General features: G+C 34.0%; 3 protein-coding genes and 1 long non-coding RNA gene across 4 annotated transcripts; 2 read left to right on the top strand and 2 right to left on the bottom strand.

The window, feature by feature from the left end:
• Window positions 1-3423: 3423 nt before the first annotated feature.
• On the bottom strand, window positions 3424-5324 carry LOC105964155 (CBL-interacting serine/threonine-protein kinase 6). The gene has a single exon (XM_012988668.2). It carries the CDS (start codon window positions 4944-4946, stop codon window positions 3645-3647), a length of 1302 nt encoding a protein of 433 aa, XP_012844122.2. The 5' UTR covers window positions 4947-5324; the 3' UTR covers window positions 3424-3644.
• A 5880-nt stretch (window positions 5325-11204) lies between these two features.
• On the top strand, window positions 11205-14146 carry LOC148766763 (uncharacterized). The gene is made up of 2 exons (XR_016034437.1): window positions 11205-11347; window positions 13927-14146. It is a non-coding gene; the product is annotated as an uncharacterized LOC148766763 (long non-coding RNA).
• Window positions 11697-14146, top strand: LOC105949778 (uncharacterized). Its single transcript, XM_088825673.1, has 2 exons — window positions 11697-12807; window positions 12994-14146. Exons 1-2 carry the CDS (start codon window positions 11860-11862, stop codon window positions 13831-13833), a joined length of 1788 nt encoding a protein of 595 aa, XP_088681799.1. The 5' UTR covers window positions 11697-11859; the 3' UTR covers window positions 13834-14146.
• Window positions 14147-17119: 2973 nt separating this feature from the next.
• LOC148766762 (uncharacterized) lies at window positions 17120-17651 on the bottom strand. The gene is made up of 2 exons (XM_088825522.1): window positions 17478-17651; window positions 17120-17398 (listed from the first exon to the last, which is right to left on the bottom strand). The coding sequence occupies exons 1-2, from the start codon at window positions 17649-17651 to the stop codon at window positions 17120-17122; spliced, it is 453 nt and encodes a 150-aa protein (XP_088681648.1).
• Between the last annotated feature and the right edge of the window lie 379 nt (window positions 17652-18030).

Below are 18030 nucleotides of genomic sequence, written 5' to 3'. Positions count from 1 at the left end.
AGTAACATGTATATTATCAACTCATACAGTGTTTTTAACACTATGCAAATAAACGAAAACCACTATGCAATAAACGAAAACCACTATGCAATAAACGAAAACCACTGTACAATTAACGAAAATCACTATGCAATTAACGAAAACCACTATGCAATTAACGAAAACCACTACGTAATTAATGTATTCCATTGCGAAGATCCACTACAAACATATCAAAATCCACTACAGCTATCAAAATCCACAACGAAAATTGCCTGAAATCCACTACGAAATTATTGATATCCACTATGAAATTACCGAAATTCACGACAAACTTATCCAAAACCACTAAAAACATACGTAATCCACTAATGATTACTACTGACACAACTCAAAAATAACAAACAAAAAAACATAATCTACTATTTGAATCGCCTGATGGCGGTGCCTATATTGCCTTGGCGCCGTTATATGGATCGCCAGATATGAAGGCGGTGGTTGGTGGCTCTGACCACAAGCAAATTACTGCTCTTCTTTGCGATGACGACGAAGAAGATCCTGAGACGACGGTGGCGTGTTGGCGTTGAACAACACATCCGCCAAAGTGTGGATGATGACGGACGACATCAAATTTATCCCCTACTCACAAAAACATGGTTCCATATTTAAAATCAAGAGAGGTACCAAATATTAATCATAGAGCTTGACAATAATGATAGATAGTAAAACATTGGAAATTGAATTCGTAACCAATAACTTGAGATCCACTAGTCTTATCAAAATCACTATTATAAAACACCTAAATAATAACATATTAAATCAACTCATAGGAGTAATTATGTGAGAACGTGGTTGAGTATCCTTCTTCAATTTGAAGGACATTCACTACAATATTTTATTTTTAAATGACAAAACAACCCAAAAGTTCACCCGAAGAATATTACCATTCCCCACTTAATTAATTCAACAAATGATTCAACATTTACGCGCATCTAATTTTTTAGATTAATATGTGACAATTACCATACGCCATCAGGGAAGCATCTAAAGCAGAAGTTTGGTATGAGTCGTCCTCGGCGGCAATTTCTCGTTTGGATCTAAGACGTCCACGGCGGCGGCGATGACAGCGGAGGCGGAGAGCTCATTACGTAGTCATAGATTTTCAGGCAGTGGTTTGACCAAAACAATGATAAAGTGATGGCGCACCAATTCGGCAACGGGGGCGAGGGGCATAGACAGAGAGAAATTGAAACGAGGGATCATGGGCGAGTGGTGGAGAGATCATGGGCGAGCGGTGGAGAGATCATGGGCGAGCGGTGAAGAGAGAGGGGAAGGAGGGGTCACAACGATGGTAGAGAGAAGAGAAAAAGGCCTCGGTGGAGAAAAGAAAGAAGGTGGAGCCGTGAATAGAGAAGAAGAAATGAAAACTAAAAAAATGGAGATCGTGTGATAGGGTTAGGGTGTAATTGAATTATTATAATTTAATTTAATATTAAATAATTGGTTTTTGTCAAATAAAAAGAGTAAAACATAAATTTATACAAGACAATACATAAGGGTATTCTAGAGAAATCATAATTAAAAAGGCTGATAAATAAAACTTTGGATTTATCTAAAAAAGGAGAAATTTTTTTGGGCCTACACTAATTATAAAAGGCATATGAGGGAGTTTTCTCAAATAATCCCATTAATAATTCTATAATTTTTAAAAATAATTGCATATAACCCCTACATTATTGTATAATAGCCCACATGCACAAAAAGTTGTTCCAACTTTAACAAGAATCTTAATCACATAGTGGTTTTCGTTTATTGCATAGTGGTTTTCGTTTATTGCATAGTGGTTTTCGTTTATTTGCATAATGTTAAAAACACTGTATGAGTTGATAATATACATGTTACTGTTGTATTTAATGGTGTAAGTTTACTCAATCCTTACGTATTAGTGGTTTTTGTTTTTGTTTCTATGTGACAGAATATGGACATAAAAGAAGGAGATTGAACAAAACGGCACGTACAACTTTAATTTGGAGTGGTTATGTATGAGCTATTGATGGATCGAAAAAATGAGGAAAACGAATCGGATGGGGCTCTATTTGATGTTGTACACGTCTCCATGTATATTTTAGATCGCCGAAGAGTGGATTTATAATTCTCACGAGTCAGTAAATAGTGAATTATACTTACAGTAAATAGTGGATTTTATTTTTTGGTAAACCTGCTGAAAATAAAATGATTTTTAAGAAACTGAAATTTTCAATAAGTTTATAGTGAATTTTCGTAATAGATAGATAATGTTAATTAGTTAGTGGTTTTCGATAAGCTTATAATGCATTTTCGTAACGAACTACGTTAATACATAGTGGTTTTCGATAAGTTTATAATGAATTTTTGTAATGAAATACATTAATTACATAGCGGTTTTCGTTAATTACATAGTGGTTTTTGATAAGTTTATAATGAATTTTTGTAATGAAATACATTAATTACATAGCGGTTTTCGTTAATTACATAGTGGTTTTCGATAAGTTTATAATGATTTTTTTGTAATGGAATAAATACATTAATTACATAGTGATTTTCGTTAATTACATAGTGGTTTTCGATAAGTTTATAGTGGATTTCAATTGTTAAAAACTTTGTTTTTTAAATCAAAATGTCAAAAGAGAATTTTAAAATAAAAATCAAAATTAAAAATCAATTTTTAAAAACGAAAATATTTTTTTTAAAGAAAATCAAAATTTTATAATTTTCTTATAAAAAACGCTTCAGAATAAAAAAATAAAAAATAATACAAAAAAAAACACACAGTTTAATCAAAATTTTAAAAAATAATTTCTGCAAAAAAAAAAAAAGTCAACTAAAAACAGAATTAAAAAAACGTAACTTTTTTTAACTGAAATGGCATAAGATTTTTTGAGAGATTTTGGGGATAGGCGGATTTTTAGGGGAGTTATTTTGGGAAATTAAACTAAACATTAAAATTAAAAAAATACACTACAAGGGTAATATAAGTATTTTGCTTGGGAGGGGGTTATCTCAAAAATGGAATTATTAATTGGAGTTATCCCTCTTAGGAAATTGAGTGAGGGGTTTATCTCATATAACCCCAAAAATGGAGATCGTGTGATAGGGTTAGGGTGTAATTGAATTATTATAATTTAATTTAATATTAAATAATTGGTTTTTGTCAAATAAAAAGAGTAAAACATAAATTTATACAAGACAATACATAAGGGTATTCTAGAGAAATCATAATTAAAAAGGCTGATAAATAAAACTTTGGATTTATCTAAAAAAGGAGAAATTTTTTTGGGCCTACACTAATTATAAAAGGCATATGAGGGAGTTTTCTCAAATAATCCCATTAATAATTCTATAATTTTTAAAAATAATTGCATATAACCCCTACATTATTGTATAATAGCCCACATGCACAAAAAGTTGTTCCAACTTTAACAAGAATCTTAATCACACACATCATCATCCACAAACAAATACAAACATCAACAGACGAAAGCTGATAGAGAAACAGATAATTCAATCACACACAACGAAAACAGATAATTTTCCTCCAAATTAATTCACATAATACTTAATAAACAATGAACTCTAACTTTAAATTCGATTTAAAAAAAAAAACAATTGTTCATCCATCCAAGAATTCAAGCAGGCGTAGAACTCACAGTTGAAGAAGTCCAAACAATATCTTTAAGCGCCGGCCTGAGCTCTTTGCTGCAGAAATTATTGTACTCGAGCGTATCGCCGCTCGACTTTTTCACCTCCACCACCACAAACGACGGCGCCACCGCGAAAATATCAGCGTTTATTCCCAATTTGCCCTTCCTCCCACTCTCCTGCCCTTGTAGCCTCACACACGAATCGCTTCTCTTGATGCTGAAATTCTTGGTTTTCGCCACCTCTTCCAGCTTCGAAATCACACTGCTCGCCGGCCGGGTTGTGGCGAACCTCAACTCCTCTCTCTCGACTCTCTTCTTCTCCTCGAACAGAGGCGAAAGATCGAAACCCTCGGAGAGAGAAATTATATGGAAAGCGTTCATGGTCTCTGTTTCTTTCCACTTGCCAAGGTAGGCTTCATCCGCCATAGTGAACTCCTGTTGCTCCTTGCTCCGCAGATTCTTCGATGCCGATTTCTTGAACCACGACGAATCCATTATCTTCGCTATGTTAATCCTCGTCCCCGGATTCGGATCCAGCATTTTCGTGATCAGTTTACGGGATTCCGGCGAGAACCAAGGCGGGCATTTGAAATCGCCTCTGTATATCTTCCTATACATGGCGACTATGTTGTCATCCTGAAAGGGTAAAAAGCCTGCCAAGAGGACGTAGAGGATAACGCCGCACGACCAGATATCCGCCTTTGCTCCGTCGTAGCCCTTCTTTCCGATGACCTCGGGTGCCACGTAGGCCGGAGTGCCGCACGTGGTGTGGAACAGTCCGTCCTGCCGGAGATGGTCGGAGAGGGCGCTGAGGCCGAAATCCGTCACCTTGAGGTTGCCGTCTTCGTCGAGGAGGAGATTCTCCGGCTTGAGGTCGCGGTGGTAGACGCCGCGGCTGTGGCAGAAGTCGATGGCGGAGATTAATTGCTGGAAGTAGTTACGCGCCGGCTCCTCGCGCAGACGGCCTTTGGCGATTTTGGCGAAGAGCTCGCCGCCGCGGACGTACTCCATGGCGAAGTAGATCTTGGATTTGCTGGCCATCACCTCGTGGAGCTCGACTATGTTCGGGTGGTGCATCATTTTCATGACGGAGATCTCTCGCTTCACCTGCTCCATCATTCCGACCTGAATCACCTTCTCCTTTCCGACGACTTTCATCGCCACGCTTTTACCCGACTGCAGATTCCGGGCATGGTACACCTTAGCAAACGTGCCGTGCCCTAAAACCCTGCCCAATTCGTACTTTCCGTGCAGCGCGCCGCTTTTTTCTTCCGACGACATATTCATTCTTCTGAGAAAAAAAAAAACTTGAACAAAATAAAATTGGATGTAGATTTAGGTGGTGGTGGGACGGAATTTTCTGATTGCAGCGGCGGCGGCGGCGGTGGTGGTGGTTTCAACCGTCTTCGACGTGTTTACGGTGGCAATTACGACCGCTATTGAGCGTTTTGCTGGCTGCCCTCCCTCCTCCCAATTGGGGGTTACAAGCCGATTTTCTTATCATCTCTCTGCATTCCCTGGTGAGGCTCTCACCGAATTTATCAACAAATTCAGAGAGAGATTCAGAAGAGAGAGAAAGTAAGAGAGAGAAAGAGAGGGATTTCTAGGGTTTTCAGTGATTAGTGAGGTGGTGAAGAAGATGGAGTTGCAATTCTTTTCTTCGTTAGTCGGAAATGGTGAATTTATAGAGGGTTTCGAAAGGGTATAATAGTCATTTGCCAATCATATCTCTTCGTGCTGTTTTAATCCGACGGCTGACAATGGAGGTCAATCTACGCGTGTCGAGATCTTTACGGGGATGTAACTAATCCGTTTGGACCTATGTGAATGATTGTTGACCCGACACGTGACCGTCACGTGGGACTTGTAGGGTTCTCATTTTTTTAACAAACCGCCCTTCCTTGTGGTGTTTATTACGTTTCTGCCCTGATGGGTGGAATTTCCATATATGGGATATTCTTTTCAATCACGGTAATTCCAGGGACCCATGCTGGAATTGACTGCCAATTTGTAATTTACTTCCTTTTTTCCCTTTTTTGTTACTATATATTATTTTATATTTTGATAATAAAATGTGAATTATTGTTTGGAATTCTTTTACCGTGTCAAAAGTGTTAACTTAATTCAAATAGTTGTTACATAATTTAATCTACATTTTTTGTCATGTTTTTTAATTATTGCACGAAACTGCAGATGTAAATAGTTATTATATAGTGAGTTATAAGCTGATATTTAATAAATAAACATATTTATAAGTAATAAGCAAAATGGTCCCGTGACAGACGGTCTAGCAGTTGGAACAAACGAGTTTGTGTCAATTGTTCCAAGTTCGTATGCTTACTAACTGACGTTGTGTCGACTTTGTCAAACATGGTTAGTATAGTGTGGTTTACTGTCTCTTTTATGATCTGCAAATTATTATACGAAAGTGTAGATTTAGTCAGTGCACCTATATTTATTTAATAATTTTTTTTTAATAATAATCCATTTATCTTATATTTATTTCTTTAAATATAATATCTTATATATAAAAAGAAAGAAACGCTGGAAAACCATAAAAAATCCTAATGGTATTTCTGTAATTATTTATTTTTAATATTTTTTATCTACTAATTTCTAACTATAATTATTAACAATTATCAAAATTAAAACTACTCGCTGAGAATCCTACCTTATTGCTACTTGTGTAATTATTTATTTTTAATATTTTTTCTCTACTAATTTTTTAACTATAATTTTCAGTAATTATTAATCTCCTATTTTTCATCAATATATCTGAAATCTTAAGAGATAAAGCTAGAAATTTGATTTGTTAAATCTTAGTCTATTTATTTGGATTATAAATCGTAATATGTAAGATTTAAGAAAACTAATATTATATAAAATATGAATAATACTACATTATTAAATTTTACTATATTAGTTATTTTCTTATTATGTATTTAAATTGATTATTATTTTTCACTATTTAAATAATATTTCGTACATCGCAGGGGAAAAAAATACAAGTTTATATTTAAAAGGTAAAATATGCTATGCGTATTGCAATTAGTAAAGGGCCATTAGATATACAATAATAATCCATTACAAAGTAGGCCCAAGATAATTTTGTAATTACCAATTTTCTTACAATCTGAGAAATTGGATGTGGAAATTCCAACCAATAGTGTCTTGACAGGAAATTAGGAAATAACCTCCACCAGATGTTGCCTAATTTTTATGTCGGTATTATGTTTTTTATTTTCTTTATCTTCAATAATTATTGGATGATTTTTATCCTAATTTTCTATTTTTTTATTTTTATTATTGCAGTAAAAAATGTACAAGTTTGAGATATTGGCAAATCAATAATTCTCTCTTAACTTTTAAAGGAAAAAAAAAAAGATTTTTGTGAAGGTACTAATAAAATAAACAAATCTTATTTCCACCATGTACTGAATTTTCGAATCTCATCGATTTCAGTCCGTTTTTTTATGAAATTGAAGCCGTTTTCCAATTCAAATATTACGGAATCGAAGCTGAAAGTCGATTTTTCCAATTACGAAAACAAAAATTAAAAACAGATAATCGAATTAAATTGTATTTTTCGAATTAAATCAAGCTCTAGGTGATGTAAATTTTGAACCAGCTGGGAAATTTCATTTTAATTTATTCAGTAGAAAGAAAGTCCACATTATTTCTTATTTGGCGGCCCATAATACGACAAATTTTGCACACCCAAGGGGCCGTGACGCACATATTATTTGTTTTTTGCTTCTTTTTTTTTTTCATTTTTTTTTTCAAAATTTGCGGCTCGCTAATAAACAACATGCTAATGATGTGTTTAGCTTCTTAACAAAATTACTTAAATTTGTAAAACATGATTAATAATTGTACACTTGAGCGATTAATCCTTGTTTAGATGCATTTTTTTTGTGTTTGTGTGTATCTATATTTAGAGAATAATCGTGTTGTAAAGCAAAGTTTAATTTCAACTGGTTTGAGCTGTTTTTTTTGGCGTTGAATATCTAGAACACGTATTTCATTTGGCATGGCTCTAATGTCATATTGAATGACCAATCTCAACCAAAAGTTTAAGTTTCTAGTAAAATGTATCATTTGTTATTAATATATCCAACATATACAATATAATTCAATTAAATTCGACGAATGTAGTACAGTTAAACCTCTATAAATTAATACGGTCGGGGACTAGCAAAAATCTATTAATTTAGTGAAATATTAACTTATCGAGCTAAAAATTTAATATATTTTTACCGAGTCAAGACCGAAAAAATTACTTTTGAAGCGTAATAAATAATTTATTGAAGTTCTACGTTGTATAACAAACCGACTTCCTTAAGAAGATGTATAATTGGCCAACTTGAAATGTGTCGATTTTGACTCAAATAATACAAAAGGAATTAGGTTTATATGTCTAAATTGGAAATATCCTACCATCCAACATGATTTAATTTGACTACAACTTGTGTTATGTGCGAGTGAGGAAATTGCACTCTTCTTCAATAGAATATTCAATTCACAATTGTAGGCCGTAGTAATCATATTTTGATACTACAATGCCCCACGTCACATAATTGAACTATTGAAGGGCCATAAATTAAAATAAATTTAATACGTAACCCTTTGCTACTAAATTATTTTCTCAATTTTTTGTAATAAATTAAACATTTAGAACGTGCTTTTACACTCTATCTAATTAAATAATTAATTACTATTTTTCTTGTTCATGAACCTTAGTAAATGTATCTAGACAGACAAATGAGAAAACATTCAACTACTGTGGGTATGCACGCATGCCCAATGATTTTAAATTAATGAATGATTATAAGTAAGCTAATTTTTTTTCTTGCAATAAATTAAACATTTTAGTTCGTTTAAAGAGAGAAATCGATATCGTTAGACCAAAATATCCGTTTATTTATTACTCTACAAAGACAATGTTGGAAATTTAATAAGAACAAAATTATAAAAAAAATGGGTAAATTACTTCCTACCCCCTAAAGTAAGGTTAAATTACGAAAAAAAAAAATTCTCATGTTTGGGTAATTACAACTATTCCCCTTAACTATGAATTTTCTTACACGTTCATCCTTACGACGCCAAATTTAGTGGAATCTTCTAGATTATGTGGATTATTCTCTAGTTTGTACCCATTTTACCTCATTCGAAGTCCATATTTTGAAACAAGATAATCATCAGATGTGTCGCTTGACTTGTAATTATCAGATTGTGTTGCATTAGAAATTGCATTTTTGCACAAAATGAGTACAAACTAGAGAACATTCCACGTAATTTAGAAAATTCAGTTGAATTTGTCACCATAAAGGTGGACATGTAAGAAGATTCATAATTGAGAGGATGATTGTAGTTAACCAAGCATGAGGGGGATTTTCATAATTTGACTGTACTTCAGGGGATAACCGTAATTTACCCATAACAAAAGATTATAATTAATTGATAATTGAAAATCTAAAGTGGTAGATAATATAATGTGAATTATACGTTTTACTAATTTAATATATAATAAGCTATTAGTGAACTAATTACTATAATAAAATCAAATTCAAATTAATCCCACACATTCAAAACAATATTTTAATTAAAATTGAATTGCAAATGGTTTCGCTTTCCCAGCACCCAATAATGTTGATGGAGAAAGACAAAGAACATATGAATATGGATCAACTATTTCACATGGCTTTTGCCATTATTCATTTTTTTTCCCACAAGAACTTATTCAATACAAGCACACAGAAACACACACATGCACGCACATATACATACATATATAGATTGTATGTATAATCAGACAACCTCAGCTAGGTGATTCTGTTTCTGTGCTGTTGGTTTCATGACCACATAAATTACATGTGCACACATCTCTCTACCAGAAATATCGACACTTTCCAACTATTAAGATGTTGATTCAAACTAATCATATAAATAATAAATGCACTTTATCACTATCTTTTTTTCCCTCCATTTTTATTTTTATTTTTTAATGGTAAATTACGGCCACACCCCTGAAATAGGATTGAATAACGAAAAAATCCCTCATGTTTTGGTATTTTTTAATGGGTAAATTACGGGCGCCCCTGAAGTATGACCAAATTACGAAAAAATACCTCATGTTTGGTAATTACAATTTCAATTTTGTGTACCTTTTTCTTTTATAAGTATTCATTAAAATATGGAAATCTACGATAAATAAAATTGTCGTTTATTAATCATATGTAGAAAAAAAAAATTGTGTGTAGGGGGTAGGCATATTCTTGGAATCTAATCTGCCCCACAATGGGAATCCCCAGATAATATGGAATTAATTACTAATTAAATTATCTTTTTCTGCATGTTAATATTTGGTAGATGTTTATGCTTGTCTGCTAGCACCAAGAGACAAGGGGGAATCAATAATTTGTGTATATTTAACTTGATTAATATGGTCATCAAGTGTTAGTAGAGTCGTAACATTATGTTAAAAATCGATTCTTTTATTGATCGACACGTTAATCGGGTTAACAATCTCCCCCTCAACAATTACTTCAGCTGAAAATCGAATATGTAACTATGGTCAAGATACCACGTGGACAATTATTGTCAAACTCAGGCTAACACATGAACTTTGCACTTCAACGAGCATCAAGTAAATATAATTATCAAAATTCATAATTAAGAAGAAATGATAAATAATATTAAGTATTAGGTCTAAGATTTAGGGTTTGAATCCAATGGTTCACTAAATTTTTTTCCCTTTCGGGTATGATTTGAATTAAACACGCATATATAATTGATATAGTATATGTGTTGATTAAATAATACAATTATTACATCATGATTGAGGTGTTGGAAAATTTTAGATTCCCGAGATAAAATATATACTATTCCAATTATTGAAAAACAGACTTTATTATTTTAACCCAATTATTGAGATATGTTGACAATAATCAAGATTCGTGACCATGAAATATACCGATGTGATTCAATAATTGAAGTTGTATATTTTATACTAGCAAATATAACAAATTATATGGGGAAACTACAGATAAATCCCTAATCCAAAACTTGAAACACAGATCAGTCCCTACGTAGTTTGCCCTAGCATTTCAGTCCCTACTCACACGCCTAACATGCAGATCAGTCCCTAATGTGAATTTTATATATTTTATTATATTTTCTTCTCACTCTCACCCTTTTCTCTCTCCTGCTTTTCTCTCTCTTCATCTTCTCTTTCCTTCTTCTCTCTCTTCATTTCTATCTGCTTTCTTTCTTCTCTATTTCTTCTCCATTTCTCTCCTCTGGTTTCCCTTTTTTTCCGGCGAAAAAATCACTGTAAAACCCACCCACCCCACAATGGCTACAAATGATGTATCTAACGATGTACCCAGTGTGATTCTTGGAAGTTGTCGATACAAAAATCAACTTCACATTATTTCCATAAAAAGTAATTCGACATTAATGGAGATATATGGTGCTATTATCAACAAATGGAATCATATCCATCCAGATGCACTGATCCTCCAATACTTGGCTCCTCGAGAAAGATTGTATGTGACATTGGGCACTGATGAAGATGTGGAGAATATGGTTGCATTGCATCTGATAATGAAGATGAGTGTGGTGGACATTGTCGTGACCTGCAAAGATGAAGCTAATTCGCGTGGAAAGAGGGTTCGCACCGATGGCTGGTAGGTCTCCATCTTTTTCTGTACTGCTGAAATGCATTTCTTTATGGTTGTTAATTATTGTGTGATACATAGTATAAAATATGGCACATAATAGTATCATGCTAATATAAATATGGTATGGACGTATGATACTTACAGTACGTAACCTTGATCTGAGTAGTATGGGTGATAGGTAAATTTGGTACTGCTGGTGGGAAAACATAGTATCATATAATGAGGAAGATAGTACGTTACCTTCATCTGAATAGTATGGGTGATAGGTAAATTTGGTACTGTTAATGGGAAAACATAGTATCATATAATGGGGAAGATAGTACGTAACCTTCATCTGAATAGTATGGGTGATAGGTAAACTGGGTACTATTTGTGGGAAAACTTAGTATTATATAATGGATAAGATAGTATGGAACCAGTGCATTGTTATGATATTTTCATGTACATTGTTATTTGGATTCCACTCTATTGTAATCCATTTTTAAAATTTTTTTGAAACCAAAAGCGGCGATCAATCGATGGAAATCGAGGGTAATCCGCTTGGAAATTCAATTGATGCATGGAGACATTGCATCCGTGGGGAGAATCAGTTTTTTAAAGATCCTGATGATTTTAGGCATATGCTGAAAAACTATTCTATTGCTAATAATCGATCATTTAAGTACATGAAAAATGATCAACAAAAGATCATAGCAGTATGCATTCACGAAAACTGCAAATGGAGGGTTTATGCATCATTGTACAAGTCAGATAAGTTATTTAGCATTCGCAAGTGCAATCTTGAGCACACTTGTGGTGATGCTACTCTTCGTACAAGGGGTCATCCTAAAGCCGATGCTACATGGATTGCCCAAATTATGAAACGAAAATTGAGAACGCAGCCAGCTTACACACCATGTGGTATGTTAGAAGATATCCGAGACGATTATGGTCTGGAGCTTCAGTACTACACAGCATGGAGGGGTAAAGAAAAAGCAATGCGTGATATCCATGGTGATGAGACGACATGTTATGATAAACTGAGACGCTATTGTCGTGCATTAAAAATGCATAACCCTGGTAGCATGGCAGAGTATGAGATTGAACCTGCTACTCAAAAGTTTATTCGAATATTTATTAGTTTTGGGAGTTCTATTTCCGGCTTTTATCGGTGTAGGCCGATGATATGTTTGGATGGGACTCACATTAAAAATAAGTACAAAGGATGCTTGCTTTCTGCTGTGTGCAAGGATCCAAATGATTCCTTATATACATTGGCATACGCAGTTGTTGATGCTGAGAATGATAAAAACTGGGAGTGGTTTTGCATTAAACTGAAACAAATTCTAGATCTTCACAATGACAATAGATCTTTTACCATTTTCTCTGATCGTCATTCGGGGCTTCTTAAAGCCGTCCCGTTGGTATTTCCTAGTAGCCACCATGCATATTGTTTGCGACACTTGGTGGATAACTTTAGAACTCAGGTATTTTGTCACCTCATGTCATACTTTTGTATAACATGTTTCATACTTTTGTATAACATGTTTCATACATTTGTGTAACATGTGTCATACTTTTGTATAACACATTTCATACATTTGTATAGCATGTTTCATACATTTGTATAGCATGTTTCATACATTTGTATAACATGTTTCAAAATAATATAGGTCCTGAGGAAGTACCCATTGCACAACAAGTCATACTGGGCGAGTGTTTTACATAATGCTGCATATGCTCCTACTCGGCAGGAGTTCGATGCAACTATTTCTCGTATAGTGCAATCTATGCCTCTCGCGGCATCATTTATTTCGAATTCTGATCCAAATCATTGGGCGAATGCCTATTTTTCTGGAGAAAGATGGGGAATCGTGAACAATAATCAGGCAGAAAATTGGAATGGTTGGGTTAAAGATGCCCGATCTTTGCCTGTTCCATCCATGATTGATCACATACGGATCAAAGTAATGGAGATGCTAGTTAAACGACAAGGAAAAAGTTTGGCAATGACTGGCATATTGTGCAAGAAAATTCTAAAGAGATTAACAATCAATCATATGGCCTCTCGTTCCTTAAAATATTGTAGATCAAGTAGTACCGCTTTTGAGGTATATGATGAGGACAAGTCGTATAAGGTTGACTTGCAGCAGAAGACTTGTTCTTGTAAAGCATGGCAATTAGAGAAACTTCCATGCAAACATGCATGTGCATGTTTGGAGTCAAAAGGATACTCAGTATATGAGTTTGTGGATCCATGCTTTCATATTGATACGTACAAACAGGTATATCAATTCACGATTAACCCAATTCCCTCGTTTGATGAGGACTTTGACTTGTACGATGCGTGTAATGCTCCGCCCGATGTCTTTGTTAATGCACCTGATTCGAGAACTCGACCGGGACGTAGAAAGACAAAAAGAATTCCTTCACAAGTGCAAACTCGTAAACTGAATTGTACTCGGTGTGGGAAGCCTGGACACAATCGTCGTACTTGCACACAACCAATCTGACTACCAATTTTTTTTAATGTAAATACTGTCTGCATTTGTGTTAATTAAACTAACTAGTCTTGTTTCTAATGTAAATTTTATGTTTTTCATCAGGGAGGACAAGATGGAGGAGAGCTTACATGATTGCCCATTATGTTATTCAAGTGATTGAAGTGAATGAAAACTGGCTGTTTGTACTTTATTATTATGTGATTTGCACTATGTTGTTTTGAACTTTGTACTATGTTTCAATTTGCACTATGTTTTTGCTATTTGTAGTTTGTACTATGTATTAGGTACTCTGTTCATTGATGGTTTATCATTTTCAGTCTAATGGTACTATTTTTATTTACACATGGTATTGGATATGAGATAGGATGGTATGCCTATTGTTGGTTGATGGTTTATCATTTTCAGTCTAATAGTACTATTTTTATTTACACATGGTATTAGATATGCGATATGATGGTATGCTTGTTGCTGCTTGATGGTTTATCATTTTCAGTATAAAGGTACTGATTTGATTTACGCATGGTATTATCTATGAGATAGGATGGTATGACTTACTCAATTTATGACCGTTACAATATAGCCGTTGCTTATAATATAGCCGTTGCTTATTGTCAGAACTAGTCAAGTCATAATATGACCATAAATGACACATAGGCTCATTTGTTTCTAATTCATGGCTTCTTTTAGTAGCACCACTCAAATGAGTGGGTTAAAATACAAAAAAGGGAAATGCAAGCGTCTTGATTGTGGGAAGAAAACAATAATCATGGTTTCAGAAACTATTTCGAATCCCGGAAGGTTATTTTACTGTTGCCCACACCATGGCTACTCCCATTGGTGTGAACCATTTGAAGTTGGGCAAACTTTTTCCAACTCAAATCGTGAAGAAAATGAAGCTACAAGTGCGTCGATGAACCAAGTCCATCAAGAAAGTGAAGTGAAGAATTGCAATTCTGAAGGTGGAGTAGTTCATAGTTTGATAGTGTTGAATCTAGTAATATTTGCAGTCTACATGCTATGTAAAACCTATGTACTGTTGTTTAATTAGTGAACATAAGAGTACAATGTATAAGCAGGTAAAGTTTGGGTTCTTCAGCATTTATAGTACGCTTTGTCTACCAATTAAGTATAATGTATAAGCTGGTAAAGTACAAGTGAGTCGTGACTACAGTACGATATGTTCACTGATAAAGTATATGTTTGCCATTCATATAGTATTTTTACACTCTATATATTATTGTCGGGCCAATGCATCCATATGATCGCATTTTAAGACACAACTCTTCAGTTTTAGACTATTAAGAATGAATGGAGACAATGTGGGAGTGGATCAACATCGACTATGGTAAGAATTGAGGAAAGTATTAGGTTTACACTTGAGCATTGTAGACTTGTATGAATATATTGTATAGTATATGAGTATCATGTATGAAATTCAACATATTTATGGGATCTTGTAATCCAAACGCAACAATAATGCTCACCTACCTTAAAATAATAATCTAAAACATAATTTATGCATCTCCCGTACTTATTGATCATTAAAACGTCAATGAAATTAGTGCAATTCAATTCATCAAAAAATATAGTACGCTTTGTTCACCAATTAAGTATAATGTATAAGCTGGTAAAGTACAAGTGAGTCGTGACTACAGTACGATATGTTCACTGATAAAGTATATGTTTGCCATTCATATAGTATTTTTACACTCTATATATTATTGTCGGGCCAATGCATCCATATGATCGCATTTTAAGACACAACTCTTCAGTTTTAGACTATTAAGAATGAATGGAGACAATGTGGGAGTGGATCAACATCGACTATGGTAAGAATTGAGGAAAGTATTAGGTTTACACTTGAGCATTGTAGACTTGTATGAATATATTGTATAGTATATGAGTATCATGTATGAAATTCAACATATTTATGGGATCTTGTAATCCAAACGCAACAATAATGCTCACCTACCTTAAAATAATAATCTAAAACATAATTTATGCATCTCCCGTACTTATTGATCATTAAAACGTCAATGAAATTAGTGCAATTCAATTCATCAAAAAATATAGTACGCTTTGTTCACCAAATAAGTACAATGTATAAGCTGGTAAAGTACAAGTGAGTCATCACTATAGTACCATGTGTTCACTGATAAAGTATATGTTTGCCATTCATATAGTATTTTTACACTCTATATATTATTGTCGGGCCAATGCATCCATATGATCGCATTTTAAGACACAACTCTTCAGTTTTAGACTATTAAGAATGAATGGAGACAATGTGGGAGTGGATCAACATCGACTATGGTAAGAATTGAGGAAAGTATTAGGTTTACACTTGAGCATTGTAGACTTGTATGAATATATTGTATAGTATATGAGTATCATGTATGAAATTCAACATATTTATGGGATCTTGTAATCCAAACGCAACAATAATGCTCACCTACCTTAAAATAATAATCTAAAACATAATTTATGCATCTCCCGTACTTATTGATCATTAAAACGTCAATGAAATTAGTGCAATTCAATTCATCAAAAAATATAGTACGCTTTGTTCACCAAATAAGTACAATGTATAAGCTAGTAAAGTACAAGTGAGTCATCACTATAGTACCATGTGTTCACTGATAAAGTATATGTTTGCCATTCATATAGTATTTTTACACTCTATATATTATTGTCGGGCCAATGCATCCATATGATCGCATTTTAAGACACAACTCTTCAGTTTTAGACTATTAAGAATGAATGGAGACAATGTATGACTATATTGTATAGTATATGTGTATCATGTATGAAATTCAACATATTTATGGGATCTTGTATTCCAAACGCAACAATAATGCTCACCTACCTTAAAATAATCATCTAAAACAATAATGGAGACAATGTGGGAGTCGATCAACATCGATTATGGTAAGTTTTTCGTGAATACACATGTGAAGTACGCTTTGTTCATCAAATAAGTACAAGTCTATTGTTGACAAGGTATCTTCGAATGGACTAGAAAGTATTTGTTGCTCAGTTTTATGGTACGCTTATATTCTTTATACAAACTAATTAATCGCAAAATAAAGTACCATGTGTTCAAAAGGCAAGTACATTTCATCGAAACATATAGTACAATGTATACAATGAAAAAGTACGAGTAGAGCTAATCAATAGTATTATTAGCTCTACAACAAAAGGACAGATTGTTTATGGCATAAAAACACATTCACCTGTTCATTAATTAATTACAAAAAAACACAAGAACCCCAAAACACTTCCACTCCCAGTTTTTTCACAATAACGCCATATCTATTTCATATTTAGCTTCCACTTCTACTCCCCGATGCCTCAGAAAGATAGCTGCTAGTTTTGGGCGAAGTATTTTGATATCGCAAGTTTTTGCCTTAAACCAAATTTCTTCACTGTTTACAGCATGACAATATGCCCACATGCAGACAAACAAGCCGCAATCAAGGTTCCCATCCTGCTGCCTGCATCCATGAACCCATTTAGCTTCCGATTGTATCTCCAACCCAGACCTTCTTTCAACCACCTTGCTGTAAAACGAGGCCTACGAAAATAAAATATTATATTAGTCTACAACAATTCGCAAGAATAAAGAATAACTAATTACAAGAATATGGGCTTACGACATAATCCGCAATTCCTGGGAAATTCGGAGAATAGTCTATGGAGTTCCAATGGTAAATACATTTATCTATTGGGTTCAGAACAAGCAGGAACCAGTGTTCACTGGAATTGATAGGTATCATGACAAATGTTTTACTGAAGATATTTGCTGTGTTTAGCTTGTCAAAAGCCATCGTTCCAAAAATAGTAAAATCATTGAGAAGACGATCAAACATGGCATCGCTCATTCGTTCTACGTCCACCCGAGGTCGCGACATTAACTCTTGCTACGAAACATAATAGAGAATATTAGATAAACATTGTAATGTATGCAAAATTATTTGTTAAACCACTATATACCTGGGCAGGGGAGTCAAGGTAATCAATCTCATGTCCATGCTGGTTCATGATAGCTTCGGAACATAATAGATTCAAGTACAAATCTATGTGTTCTGCACTCAGCATTTCATCAAATAAAAGTTCGCACATATGCCTTCCCGTCAGCTGATGTGGGCCTCTCTCCACAATAATTTCACTACAGTAAGACATAACCACGTACTATTGGATAAGTAA

This window comes from Erythranthe guttata, chromosome 11, assembly GCF_056151865.1.
Source record: "Erythranthe guttata isolate IM_541 chromosome 11, IM_541, whole genome shotgun sequence".
Taxonomy (NCBI): domain Eukaryota; kingdom Viridiplantae; phylum Streptophyta; class Magnoliopsida; order Lamiales; family Phrymaceae; genus Erythranthe; species Erythranthe guttata.
The sequence above is the reverse complement of the archived record's forward strand: the minus strand, read 5'-3'. Positions and strand labels throughout refer to the sequence as shown.